This window comes from Eptatretus burgeri, chromosome 9, assembly GCF_056783735.1.
Source record: "Eptatretus burgeri isolate ZD-2024b chromosome 9, Ebu_testis_v1, whole genome shotgun sequence".
Classification (NCBI taxonomy): Eukaryota; Metazoa; Chordata; class Myxini; order Myxiniformes; family Myxinidae; genus Eptatretus; species Eptatretus burgeri.
Genome location: NC_140969.1, coordinates 82,052,914 through 82,067,134, shown reverse-complemented (window position 1 = coordinate 82,067,134; position 14,221 = coordinate 82,052,914). Strand labels below are relative to the sequence as shown.

The following is a 14,221-nucleotide window of genomic DNA, read 5'->3' as shown; positions in this document are numbered from 1 at the left end:
CATCAGCCAAGCGACGGGTTGTATTTGCTAGTAGGAAAAGGTGAGAATTAGTTTATATGGGACCAAACCATACAAGAACAAGGTCTGACTGCACAACTTAGTGAAAACGCAATTTTTTGGAATCGTTGACCCATAGTTAATCAAATTACTGACATTTGAACTCTTACCGAAGTGAAATGGAGGGTATACGTTAGTCCAACGGATAGTGTAGCGAGCCACACTAGATGAATTAGAGTATAAAACCTGACGAATTAATGTGTGCACGAAAAGTTGGGAAATATTGCAAGAGTTAAAAAAAATTTCTACAAACTCAAAACAAACCCTCGAGGCGGCATACTTTTAGATGAGACCAATTTAATGACAAATTGGACATTTTTGTGGTTGACAGTGCATCACAAAGCAACAGGGAACACCTCGGGCCGAGAGCAGCAACGAGAATCCATTCGTACGAGCAACCTCCAGCCATGCACAACTTTCGGAACTTCAAAATCCTTTCCTCAGACACCAGAATAACAACATCGTTGGTTTTTGTTGTGTATTCTGTTGTGTGCATGTCTGGTTTGTACAAGATGTACAAAAGTTATTTTAAAATCAACTTGTTATCAAAAGGTGAAATACATAAAAAGAGCAGGAGAGAAAGGAGGGTTAAGAGGAAACAACAAAATGAGCACAACTGTCTGACAGCACCAAACGGAACAAAAGCAAGCAAAGCATCATTTCTAAATTATGTTCACATTCTGGTGTTTCACAAGAAAGATACACATGGAACAAGAGTGAATGACAACATTGAGCTTCACAGGGAGGCACGTACAATTAGCTTTCCACAACACTCGGTTGGAATATGCTGTTTTACCCTCAAGGCAGTAGGAAAATCCAAAAATACTCCGCACAACAACGGACGATGCACGTGAAGTCCCGCTCCCCAAATCCAGCCCATTGCACACTAGTGTGGACGTGGAATTTTGGAAGATAAAGTCCAGACATTTTGATTTCCATGAACATTGTTGCCCCCTCCTGTCAATTTGCCTCCTAAATTGGAAAGCCGATGAGACCCAGGGTTCAAGGTTTCCATTATTTTTCCAAGGTGTACAAAGGCAGGTAAGCACCGGAGCGGGTCTCTGCAAAAGAACTGAAAGGGATAAAAATCGATGTGTCGGTTCAACAGGGAACTGGCACAAGATTCAAGTCTCCAATTCAGCCGCTCAAAATCTAAGGGTGTTGGTACAATACGGTGCTCAGCCACGATTGGTTGATGTTGAGTTAATGGAGTTTAAAGAAATTGAAAAATGGCAACAAATGGTGCAACAAAAGATAAGATATGACATCTTAAGAGAGCCACCACTGTGTCCCCCCCCACCCCTCCCCCTCATCACCTCACTCTTCTTTATTTCTGTTCTGCTCTGTTTTAACTCTTCCATGAGCCTAGACTTTGTATTCAAATAAATAAAATAAGAGATGTTACTCAGTGAATGAATAGCACATCTTTCACCATTAACGTGAATGGAGGAATAAGTCACTTTTAAGCTCTATTATCTCAACATTGATCAATTGTGGCTTAGCAGACCATATTGAGCAAGACCCCTTTGATTACACCATGGGTGGGAATAAAGTTGCAGTTCGGCAGGAGAGAAAAGGAAAACCACAAAAACATCAAGAACTGCTGTCAAGAACGGTAAGCAATCCAGCTGAGCACCAAAACACATAATAGTACAAAACGGGCCGAGAAAAAAAAAAAAAACTTACATGGCCGTTAACTGTCACTGCCACTTCATCAGCATACGACGACGTGTTAAGGAAGCCTTTATGTGACCGTGCAGAAATTCACCGGAACCACGGAAAGTGACCGAGGTGCTCCTGCACACCTTTTTCTCGATAGCAAAGTTATCAAGGGCCTACATTGTCGTGGCAGCTTCTGCCGCAGGACGACTACACACGTGCAACGGACAGAGAAGCTTCACGGCTGTAGCACAGAGCTCATTGGGCCAGAAATATCACAACATCACTGTGAACTTGGTGACCAGTACAGGGACTTCCAAAAAGATTCACTCCAATTCCGTGAGGCAACAGTGGAAGCATGAGACATCAAGTGTGCTTTTAGTGAGCAGGGATAAACGGAAGTTATGGAAACTGGAAATCTGAAATTTAAACCCATACTTCTGCCAACATACGCCACTTCCATAGACCCCGATATCTGACCAGCTGTGTAGACTTTTCTTGATGAACCCGAGTTTAGCTCTCTGGGAATGCAACTGAAGTCTGAAGTGCAGCCATTTTCTTTTTGAACACGTTGCTAATCACAGCGTGACAATTCATGAACGATGCTCTATACAGGGCGTCAGCTATACTGAAGCAGTTTCTCGGCTGGGGTTTACAATCCTCGGTGGGTTGCTGCTCCGAGCTGTTAAGGGTGTTCGCGGTAGCTCATCTAACTCTTCACCAAACACACCTTGAGGTCTTAATGTCTACCAACTAATTCCAACAGACGGGATACCAAGTTTAATGCCCATCCAAGGAACTCATTGGTGAATCACCCTGCCTGTAAAACATGAGGATGCTAGTTTAAAGCTGGGTTGGGTCGCGACCATCCTGGAGCATAATGGGCAACAGTAATTATAAGCTTTCATAATTATGCTTGACGATGCAATGAAGAACGATTTACAAAAGGCGGCGATGTATAAAGACAGTGCAGAAAACAAATAATCATTCAATCGTGATCTTTTTTTAAATCCCATAACGTTCAGTAAATGTGGTGGTAGCAAAGGGCAGCCACAGCAGAACTAAACAGAGTTTATGAGGCATGGGTATTAAAGCACTTAGATATGGTGTCAGATTGAAAATAAATAAATAAGTTTGAGTGCACCAGTGCAGTGCAGGTGTTGCACAAGAGCCAAGGCCAGGTGGAAGCTACCATTTGCTGTGGATCGGAGCAGGAACAGTCGTAACGCCGTACTCTCCTGGTGTTTCTAAATCTAATGAAGTAAGAATCCATGCCAAAGCATCGGCCTGTAACAAACACGCTTCTTTAGAAACCTGCGTCATCATGCGACGGCATTGGTGGTGAAAGAAACCAAGCTTAATTTTGTATATCTTCAAATATCAACCAGGGTGGACGCAGAGTGGAAATGCGTCAAACAGTGGAAGTGATGCATGGGTATCAAAACGACTCAATGTTGGTTTGTGGTCTTCAAGTCTCCAGTGAAATGTTTAACTCATGGGTGTGATTTCATATTGAGGTGCAGTGTGCCCCGAGTCACAACATATCCATTTACTTATAACATCAAGTCTCCGTCCAACAGACCGAGACCGAGGAGGTTTGGGACTTGACTGAGCGCACCGAGCCAGTCAGAGACCAGAGCGCTATCAAGAACATCGTGTGCTACATTGCCCTGACTCAAAGCTCATGGCCTACACCGGAGCAAACAAAGGATACCCCTCAAATCCAAATATTCCAAACAAAAATTGATCTTACAACCTTCTTGACAATAGTGGTTTATCAAGACAGTAATAATCGTGGTGATTTTGTCCTGGAGTATGGTGAGGCACCACATCTTCACAAAATAAGGAAGCTCATCGGAAAGGAGCTTACAATTGGGTCGGTCTCTGGCAGGACAAGAAACACCTACCCGGTGGACCGGGTCGGGTTAAAGAATGAGGCACAGCATTTTCTTTTCCCTAAATGGGTTTTCAGATGAAGGGACAGGCACCAAAAGTGGATCTTCACTTGCGTGTGAGGTGCAGTAAGAGGTGAGATCCGCTGCAGCCTTCGACACCTGGTAGGAGGGTTACAGAAAGGTTAGTGTCCACACTTGTTCATAAAATACTTGTGCATTTGGTGAACCTTTTGATTGAAACAAAGAGATACAACTAATTTTAGGCACAGGAGGAAGGAAGCCACTTGGCCCTTTATGCCATATCCACAACCAATAATTTCACAAAATGGAGATTATGAATTAAATAGCTAAACCCAAACAGGGAACTTTGTCAAGGTACTTGCACACAATGGCCTACCTTTTCAAAAGATACCAAGGTATATTTGACATACACAAATGGAATGCAGATGAGACAGATGAGATAGAGTTCTCAAAGAGTGTGCTTTGGTCTTTACGACACCTCCAGGAGGAAGAGAAGTGGCCTATTCCGTTTCTGCTTTAGCCGAGGCCACTTCTCTTCCTCCTGGAAGATAACCAATGTAGTGCCAGTAAATAAGAAAAACTCATGCTCCATCCCGGACAATTACAGGCCCGTCCGTCTCCTAAGCTGCTTTAGCATGGTTATGGAGAGAGTTATCAACACTGCACTGAGAAAACATCTCGTTGGAAATGACCTCATCGGCTACAATCAGTTTGGCTTCCTTCCTGATTATTCGGCCCCAGACTTACATACCTGAGTCATGAGTGGATGTTTTGTCTCAACAGACGTCAGGGGGGGGGGTACAATTGTGGCATGACATCAAAGCTACATTTGATAGAGTATGGTACAAAGGATTGTTGGTCAAGCTTGCTGCTAATGGAGTAAGAGGGCAGCTGTTGCAGTGGTTACCCAGCTACTTTATGGGCAAACGTATCCAGGTAGTGGTCAAAGGCCAAACATCAAATTTAACTCCAGTTAATACATCAGCACCTCAAGGATCGATTCTTGGGCCCGCATTGTTTTTAGTCTACATTGAGGATCTGTGGGACAACCTGCATAATCCTACCCATCTCTATGCCAATGATAGTACCATCTACACCCCACTGTATGTTGGATAAAGATAATGCCATCATTTATCTGAGGGAGGATTTGCAGAAGATATACAAGTGGGGGCAGAAATGGAATGTCCTATTCGCTACTGAGAAATGCAAGGTCATGTCTTCTCGTAGACAATTATCTAGAGAGCAGCCTCAGGAGTTCTTTACGGATGGCAAGCCTCTGCAGTGAGTACATGAGTTGGACATACTTGGTGTCAGGTTCTCCCAAAGCTTGGGCTTCCAGTCTCATGTGAACTCCATTGCCATTATAACGGGACAAAGAGCGAGTGTCCTTCGTAGTATTGCTCCATATTTGGATCCACCTGGCCATGTATAGCCACCATGTAAAACACCAGGATGGCAGTTTATAGTTGGGTCAGGATTCAAACCCAGGCTAGACAGCTCAGAGGTGAGTGCCTATAGCTCTAGGCGATCCTGCCAGTCCTTTTATACATCTAGGGGAGTTCATTTCAAGTTGGTTCCAGTTAGGTGTCTCACCTGTGAGGATAGGTGCAATTAACTCTCGCCAACTCATCATCACTCATGTTCATGCCGCAGCCAGGTATGATATTCATAAACAACAAATGGCCTCGTTGAAGATGGACCTTTCTAATCGAAAAGTTAACTTTTTAGAGAAATTCATTTTTGGAAGTAACAATTGCACATACATGTCACTAGTATAGTTTTGTTGAGTTTGATGGTAGTAATTCTACACAGATGGAACATACAGGCCTGCCTTGTGGAGAATTGGGCCTTCGCCACATTTATATTGCTTCCAGAGCCAAATGTAATGGATCCTGTACAGCAAAAGCCATCGAGCACAGTCAGGGCAATGCAAATGCCCCATCGTATTAGGCAAGCAAAGTTTGAGCCCAATGCGAAAGTGCCCAAAGAAACATGACATCTAATCCCACATGAACAAACAGACCCCTACAGTTACTGGCTCAGACCGAGACATCAACAAACATTATGGGGTTCAATTGGAACAACCTTCTTTAACCATGCATCGAATGCTTTCTGAAAAACTACACCTTTATTCTGTCCATATTCGCCTCCAACTTCAACTGCTCTACCACCTTGCGTGCCTGGAAAATGTTCGTGGTGCTCGCACCCTCACCCATCTCTTTCGCTCGGCCTGGAACACAGAGAGGACGAGTGGTGATCAGTCAAAGGAAACCTCATAACCGGTACTCACCAAAGGATCACAACCGCTTCACCACTAATATTGTTCAGCCCCTTTCACATTTGTGATTGATATTTGAATGCGTTGCACAATCAGGCGTGGTATAGTTGGTGTGTCGAGGTATTCATCAAAGCTTCTTTGCACGAGTGCCATGAGTAGTATCGATAGATCATTGAGTGTACCTGCATCAAAATTGTCGTCACCTGCATACCATCACAGTATAACCCAGCGATTCACGTGTGCATGGAACAACACAACACATTATTAAAATGGGTCTTGGTTTAGTGTGGCGAATACGGCTTCGCACAAGAACTACATAATGGCAACAGCGTAACCCGAGCTCGAGTGCAAATACGTTTTACAAAATGTTGGTCTGCTGCCTTGTCTCAAATATTTTATTAATTTTAATATAGTTTTGTAAAACCATAAATCCTGGTGTTGGCTTAATGCTTAAGGTGGCTGGCTGAAGATCGTAGGGTCTTCAGTTTGAGCCCGTCGTTCCGTTAAATAACACCAGGTGGGTTGACTCAGCCTGTCATCCTTCCAAGCTCGGCAAAATGAGTGCCAGCTTACTTCTCCCAGCAATGATGCAACCAGCAGCCATAGGCTGCATCTGAAATAATAATAATAAAAAATAAACCATAGCACAATGGAGAAAAGCAATGGTTATTCTTCTGATGTTACTCGTCCCCTCTGGTGTGGGGGTGGGGGGGGGGAGATGGAGGGGGGGGGAGGTGAGGGGCTTCGGGGATATCCACAATCATGAATAATTCCACAGCTGATAATTCATCTCTCGACTCGTAAAACTCCATTGCAGGGTGCTACCAAAGCAGCTGTCAACCACGACAGGTAGGGTGAATTTTAGAAGGGTACTGGCACACAATGGCACACTCTTTCTCGAAAAGTAACATGGGATCTTTAATCCCCACAGGTGAATGCTAACAGATGAGATGTCATGCTTAATTGTATGATGAATCTTAATGGGGTAAACCCGAATTTAAATCAGGAAATCCGTTTGATGTTGATGTTAATATTCTTTAAACGCCCTTCTGAGTGTCAGCCCTGCCTGGATTGGCTGGGAATTTGAAAATAAAGAAAGGGGGCAGATTTCAAAAATTGAGAATTACTCCATCTGATCATGATAATGTTATCACTTTCAGAAAACATCAAATACAATCGCAGTGAATTAACCAGAATTTTGTGTGGACGCAGCCATTTCTGGTCCACTATTAGTTAAAACACTTGCCATGACGACTCTGTTAACTCTCCTTCCTCTGCATGATAATTTAGCTTTTTCAGTCAATCAAAGGCATGTGGGCACAACTGACTTTTTTGGAAACGTTTTAATGTCCATCCCAAGGATTGGCACCACATGTAGACTACACCAGGTATTGCAGGCAGATTATCCCCTCCCTGAGGGTCACGAATGAGCCACGTGAGTTTTCAACCGATAATCCAGCAGTGACATACCAGGTATTTCTCCTGAGACTACGTCAGCTTCCAAAAGCTTGGAATCCAAATCACTAATACTGCTGCCTCAGAACCAAATTTGGACCCACAATCTCTGGAATCATTATGACTCATCCACTGTAACAACTGAAAATGTTTCCACAAGAGAGATATGTAGCGATCTTCAAAAGTCAAAAGGCAGGCCATGATAACTGTTAAAGTTTCAATTAAATAACAAAATAAATAGTAATCATTGAAAGGGACACAGAACAAAAGTTCACACCCTGACTTCTCTCTCTCATGTGTCCCTTGCACCCCCATTGCCTTCTTAGCCAAACATTTATTCAAAAAATCCAGCAGGTCCAATTTTTAATGAATTGTCCAACTTGATGTCAACAGTTCATCCTCACATTTGTCTCCCCCCCCTACCCCCCTTTCCACTCTCACCAAATGTCTTCAACATGAGCAGTAAAAAGGTATTAAAACAAATAAGTACAAAAAAAAAGAAGAAAAAAAGAGCAATCGGAGATTGCAGACCCTTGCCAGGACTTGTTTTGTGTGGTGTTTGTGTACTGGTTTGTTACATCATTAGTAATAGGCATAACTACAACTACCACTTTATAACTGCTGGCAGTGATGACCGGGTCCCAAGACGTCCCGCTCTGATTAGACACCTGTTCCTGACCCATGACGTTTATTATCCCCCGCCAACCAACGAAGTTGGCAGGGGATATAGAAATGGGTTCCGTCCGTCCATCCGTCCGTCACATTTCGTTTCCGGAGCTCAACTACAAATCCCCTCAAGATATATTTACAAAATTTGGTACACATATCAAGCAAGTGGTGAACTGGTGCCTTTTGATATTTTATAATTGATAGGTCACATGGTTTGGCAGCCATGTTGGATTCAAGAAAAATATTAAATCATGTTTTCTCTGGAATCACATAACCTAACGAAGTGAAAATTTGCAACTATCATCTTCCATCATGTCTGCACATATAGTAAAAATTATGACATCACAAGTCACATGGTTTGGTGGCCATCTTGGATAGAAAAACACACCTCATCTGATTAACACGAAACTTCACACACGTATTCCACCGGAGGATTGTAGGCAGAATGTAAATTTATGATGTCATAGGTCACATGGTTCGTCAGCCATCTTGGATTGAAAATTAATAAATTTTATAAATCTTCTTCTCCAGAACGGCTGGACAGATTGAGGCAAAATTTCACATACACTTTCACCAAGACATCCTTTCAGAAGTTTGTTAATTTCTAATTGATAGGTCACATGGTTTGGTGGCCATATTTAATTTACCCTAAAACCTTCAAACATCTTCTCCAGAATGGCTGGTCAGCTCAAGGGGGGGAAACCTCACATACATATTGCACACGCTTAGGGAACATAAGTTTTCATTATTCACTTGGATGTCGAATGGGATTAAAATTAATTAAATTCAAATCAAATGGAAGACCAAATAGGTACATTCTTGCATTGGAGTCATCAGAAGGAACCCAAAGAAGCAAAAAGCAAAGATGAAGTCATCAGGAGGAATCTGGATAGGATTCACATTTCAGCTGCTACTCCTCTACATTCAAACCCATCCAGGCACAGTCAAGTGAGCCTTATTCAATAAAAATCCAAAAGAACCCAGATCAAAAAATTAAATAATTCTGGCTGCCAATTTGTGTGTCTGATCAGGTTGAAATTTAAAACAAACAGGGTGTGTCAATAAAAGGTTAACCGCTTCAAATGACCTTTGTACTTTTAGTCATTGCGTTATTTTTTAAATATTTTTTACAGGAGTGATCAATGATCTTTGGAGAACTCATTCAAGCATTACCAAAGTATTCTTTGGAAAAATGACGTTTTCTACGGAGCAAAGAGTAAACATTGCCAAGTGGCGTTTTGAGACCAAATCAATTGTTTCTGTCCAGACGAGGTTCTGTACGGAATATGGAGTGCATCCTGCCAAGCAAGCCAGCCGTTTGGAAACTTGTGAAAAAGTTCTAAAGTGAAGGGACAATTCTAAACATTAACAAGGGAAGGTCCAGTCACCCAAGAAGTGTACGGTGTGAAGGAAACATGGAACAAGTTCGTGAATCACTCATGCAAAGTCCGAAGAAATCACATCGACAAAGATTGGCTGTACTGGGTCTCACTCCCAGCAGTATCAGAAGATAATGAAACAAGATTCAAACCTCTTTCCTCACCACATCACAACAACCCATAAATTGACCGATGAGGATAAAGGAGTTTGAGTCACTATGTGTGAGATGCTGCAGCAGAAGATGGAGGAAAACCCAAACTAGATTCACAATGTGTGGTTGAGTGACGAGGAACACTTTCACATCAATGGTGTTGTCAATTCACACAACATTCTCTGGGGAACTCAACACCCAGATGAGGTCGAAGAGAAGTCGCTTCAGGGTCGGAAAGTCACTGCTTTTGTAGCTCTCGGCTACAGAGGTGTGTTTGGGCCGTATTGGTTTGAAGACAAAAACGGAAGAACGGTTACCATCAATGAAGAATGATACCGGTCGATTGTCAACGTATTTTATGAAGACTTTAAGCAATCGATGAGCACTGCAACCCTCCGGAGACAGTGGTTCATCCAAGACGGTGCTACCCCGCATACAGCCAACAAAGCAATTGCCTTTCTCAATCAAAAATTCGGACAATGATTTCTCATTTTGTGTATGGAAAATTAATTGTCTCCACACAGCCCCGACCTCAATCTGCTGGATTTTTTCCTCTGGGAAGCTTGCAAGGATAACATCTACAAGGAACATCCCAGATCTGAAGGCAGCAGTTGAGGCTTATGTGCAGACAGTAACCATTAAAACTTGCAGAAACCTCATTGAAACTTCACAATTCGTGTGAATGCATGTTGTTTGCGTGGGGCTGCTCACATCGCACACCTCAACTATAAACGCATTAACACATAATGAGTTTCATTTGTCCATGATTTGATTTTTATTTTCCGAGTTAATTTTTTGTTTTATTACTCAATGTTTTGGTTATTAAAAAATTGAAGTGGTTAACCTTTTTATTGACACACCCTGTATATTCCCCATTACTACTAGATCATAATTGTGAAGTTTCGTGTCAATCGATGAAGCAGTTCAAGAGAAAAAATTGTTTTTAAGATTTTTGTTCAAGATGTTTAATTTTTTTTTTTTTTAAAGATGAAGATTTTTGTTTAAGATGGATTGCCAGACCATGTGACCTATCAATTAATTATCTGTGAGTACCCTGATATCCCCAAGGCTTGGGGAACATTGTGTGAACTTTCCCTACAATCTGTCCAGCTATCCTGGAGGAAAGGATTTTTTAAAGGTTTGAGGATAAATCCAATATGACTGCAAACCATGTGACCTGTGACATCAGAGGTGGGAACGTTTTGTTCCTCATGACGAGGTGGTCATAGCTGTAAAGTTTTGCCTTGATTTGTTCAGCATTTCAGGGAAGAAGATTTTTGAAGGTTTTTAAAAATAAAAAAATGGCTGCCGAACCATGTGACCGATGACATCATCAATATTGTGCTGTCAACCAATTTATCACAAGACGACCCTCCCAAGTTTTCATACTGATCAGATGTAGTTCTTGGTCCACCCATCATAACGAAGGCATCTATGACGTCATAAAAATCACCCTTATTCCTCATGAGGAGTACTTCACATGTGCCAAGTTTCAATTTTTATCTTGGTGCCGTTTTGGAGATACAGAGGTCCAAAGTTTTTCCTTTTTTCCAACATGGCTGCCACACCACATGACCTATGACATCATAATTATCATTAAAACATTCTACATTAGTAGTCGCTCCTATGATGAAAATTTTGTCTCAATCCAACAAGCGGTTGCATAAAAAATACAAGTTTTGTGTGAACAAACAAACAGACAAACAAACAGACAGACAGACAGACCCAAATGCAATACCCTCTCCTCTGGTGAGGGTAATAAGACTACCAGTTTAATCATTACAAAAACTCTCGGGCACCCCTGCCATCTGGGCGGGAGTACTCCGCATTTTGCTGGAGCCAGGATAAGGTACTGTACGTGCTCGTTTGCTGACCTTGGGTAGCCACTGAAGGCCAGTACTGGGGTTGGAAGCAGAGGTGGAACTGGGTTTTGAATCTTGAAGTAGGCCAAATAACTTTTAAAAGTCAATTTTGGAGTTTCGGTGGCATCCACGTTTGCTCTATTATAGTAACTAGTGCGGGCCCGTAGGTGCGTGGCCATAAGTGCGTGACCAAGACATCACTGGCATAACCTGGGAAACATTTGAGAAACAGCTGAAACTGATGAAGAAGAACGATATCAAACCTTGAAAAGGCACATACTCAGGTCCCCAGCGTCAATTGTGACGTCATATCAAACGAAGAAGAAGAATTGTGACGTCAATCGTGCAAAAAAAAGAAAGAACAATTGTGATGTCATGAATGACGTCATAGCACCGTGTCCTGTCATGACGTGTCGTGACGTCATAGCACCGTGCGGGCCCGTAGGTGCGTGCCAGTATGTGCAGCTTCGTTCCTTCGCTCTCGTAAACGACGACTGGATTGGGGCATTGTTTCAAGTAGATCGGACCAACCTTATCATAAATGGCCATAACTTCGGAAACATACTCAGGTCCCCAGCGTCAATTGTGACGTCATATCAAACGAAGAAGAAGAATTGTGACGCCCCCTCTCTCCCTCGTCTCGCCCCCCCCTCTCTCCCTAGTCTCGCCCCCCCTCTCTCCCCCTCCTCTCTCGCCCCTCTTTCTCGCCCCCACTCTCACCCCTCCGCTCTCGCCCCCTCCTCTCTCCCCCTCTCTTGAATTGTGATGCCCCTCTCTCTCGCCCCCTCCTCTCTCTCCCCCTCTCTTGAATTGTGACGCCCCTCTCTCTCGCCCCCTCTCTCGCCCCTCTCTCTGTAAATGTATTCCCAAATGTCTACCAAGCACAACAATTAATTCAAACCTTGGGGAAAACATCTTTCAAACCCTTGGGAAACAGCTATTTCCCTTAGGAAAATTCAAACCTTGGGATTAATTAATAATTTGAACAATTAATTTAAACCTTGGGGAAAAACAGCTTTCAAACCTTGGGAAACACTTGGGAAACAGCTGAAACGGATGAAGAACGATATCAAACCTTGAAAAGGAACATACTCAGGTCCCCAGTGTCGATTGTGTCGTCATACAAAACGAAGAAGAAGAAGAATTGTGACGTCAATCGTGCAAAAAAATAATAATAAATAAATAAACAATAATTGTGACGTCATTCGTGACGTCATCGCACCGTGTCTTGTCATTGGTTGACAGATAAATGGCCGTAACTTGGGAACCGCTTATCCGATTTATATCAAACCTTGAAAAGGCACATCCGTGGATCCCCAGCAATATCCCTGGCAATTTACAATCAGATCGGACTGTCAATCGTGCAAAATAAATAAATAAATAAGCAAACAAACATTAATTGTGACGTCATTCGTGACGTCATATCACCGTGTGTTGTCATTGGTCGACAGATAAATGGCCGTAACTTGGGAACCGCTCGACCGATTGATATCAAACCTTGAAAAGGCACATCCGCGGGTCCCCAGCAATATTCCTGGCAAGTTTCAATCAGATCGGACCGGCGGTCGTCGATAAACGACGGTCGCAGACAGACAGACATACAGACAGACAGACAGACAGACAGACACACATACACACAGATTGCTGGAATTATAGATAGATATTGTTTTCATTACAAGTTCAATTTTATTTCCACAAATCTAACGAGAGCATAGTTGATGGCATGTCATCGCAAATCCTCACGCTTCCCACCGAAACCAAAGTTGAAAGATGGCAAAACGTTCCAAACCCAAAATCAAATTTTGAATTAAAACAAACCTTCTGTTTCGACTACTGTGACCCTACGTCCCAGAATTATTTAAATAGGTCTTGGTTTAGTTTAGTTCATGAACTCGGGGTCAGATCCAAAAAAGTCATCACATATTTCATGTGTCCCCCAATGTTGATTACATATACAAAGTTTCATTGAAAAATGTTTAAAATGAGCCCACAATTGCATTTTTTGGTATTTGACCTTTTTACCCCACCCCAGGAGATGTGGCCAAAAATGATACTGCACTCGCATCTTCTTGCCATTTGGTGATCATAACTACCAAGTTTGGTGAATTTCTGCACAAAAAGAGGAGATAGCGTGATGGACAGACAGAGGAAGCTGATTACAATATCCGCCCCCCCCCCCATGTTTTTTTTTTTTAATTGTGGGGATAATAATGAAAAGACCAAGATGCCAAGTTGTTGTTGAAAGAGAATTTCCCTTCCTGTTGATGACTGTAGCTTTCTTGCATTTTCTACAAGTTTTATATCATTTGTCAGGTCTAACCATAGATAAGATGCTGATTCCTGGTGAAATAGAACCTAGAATGTGGTGTGACGTCACATTTTTGGTCATTCAAGTCACCTGATCCCTGGGGAAAAATATTGGTGATGGTGAAACAAAGTTTGAACAATCATGGTGCATTAATACTGCTTACAGGTATAACAGTGACAGTAAGCACTATGGCAAGCACCATATGGCTCGACTGCACCAAAATAAATCCGTTCTAGCAGTGGCACCATGATGCGGAATGCACCATCTGATGGGAGGGATGTTAAAGCAGTCATTAGATTTCCAATATCGATAACAATGATCCCATAATAAGGTGTCCTTTTTCAGATCCAGCACAAGGTTCACCATTTTGCCTCATTCGTACCCTTCATTAAACTATAGCCACATAAAGTCAATTAATGACAAGCCATTAATGGAAGAACAAATCAGATGAGGTACAATTAATAGAAACCTATTCACCCAAGAGCT

General features: G+C 42.4%; 1 protein-coding gene across 3 annotated transcripts in view; it reads right to left on the bottom strand.

Annotated features, from left to right (window-relative positions):
- Positions 1–335: 335 nt before the first annotated feature.
- The window catches only part of LOC147020451 (guanine nucleotide-binding protein G(I)/G(S)/G(O) subunit gamma-2-like), a 32,127-nt gene continuing 18,241 nt past the window's right edge, over positions 336–14,221 (bottom strand). For 2 of the 3 annotated variants that reach the window (XM_085895772.1, XM_085895774.1), the window contains 2 exons: positions 5,759–5,862; positions 336–3,770 (listed from right to left, as the gene is read on the bottom strand). In XM_085895772.1, coding sequence (XP_085751898.1) covers positions 3,642–3,770; positions 5,759–5,862 — 233 coding nt within the window. In that variant the 3' untranslated portion in view covers positions 336–3,641. Of the gene's footprint in view, positions 3,771–5,758; positions 5,863–5,970; positions 6,524–14,221 lie in introns of all 3 variants that reach the window. The other variant, XM_085895773.1, reaches the window with a different exon arrangement.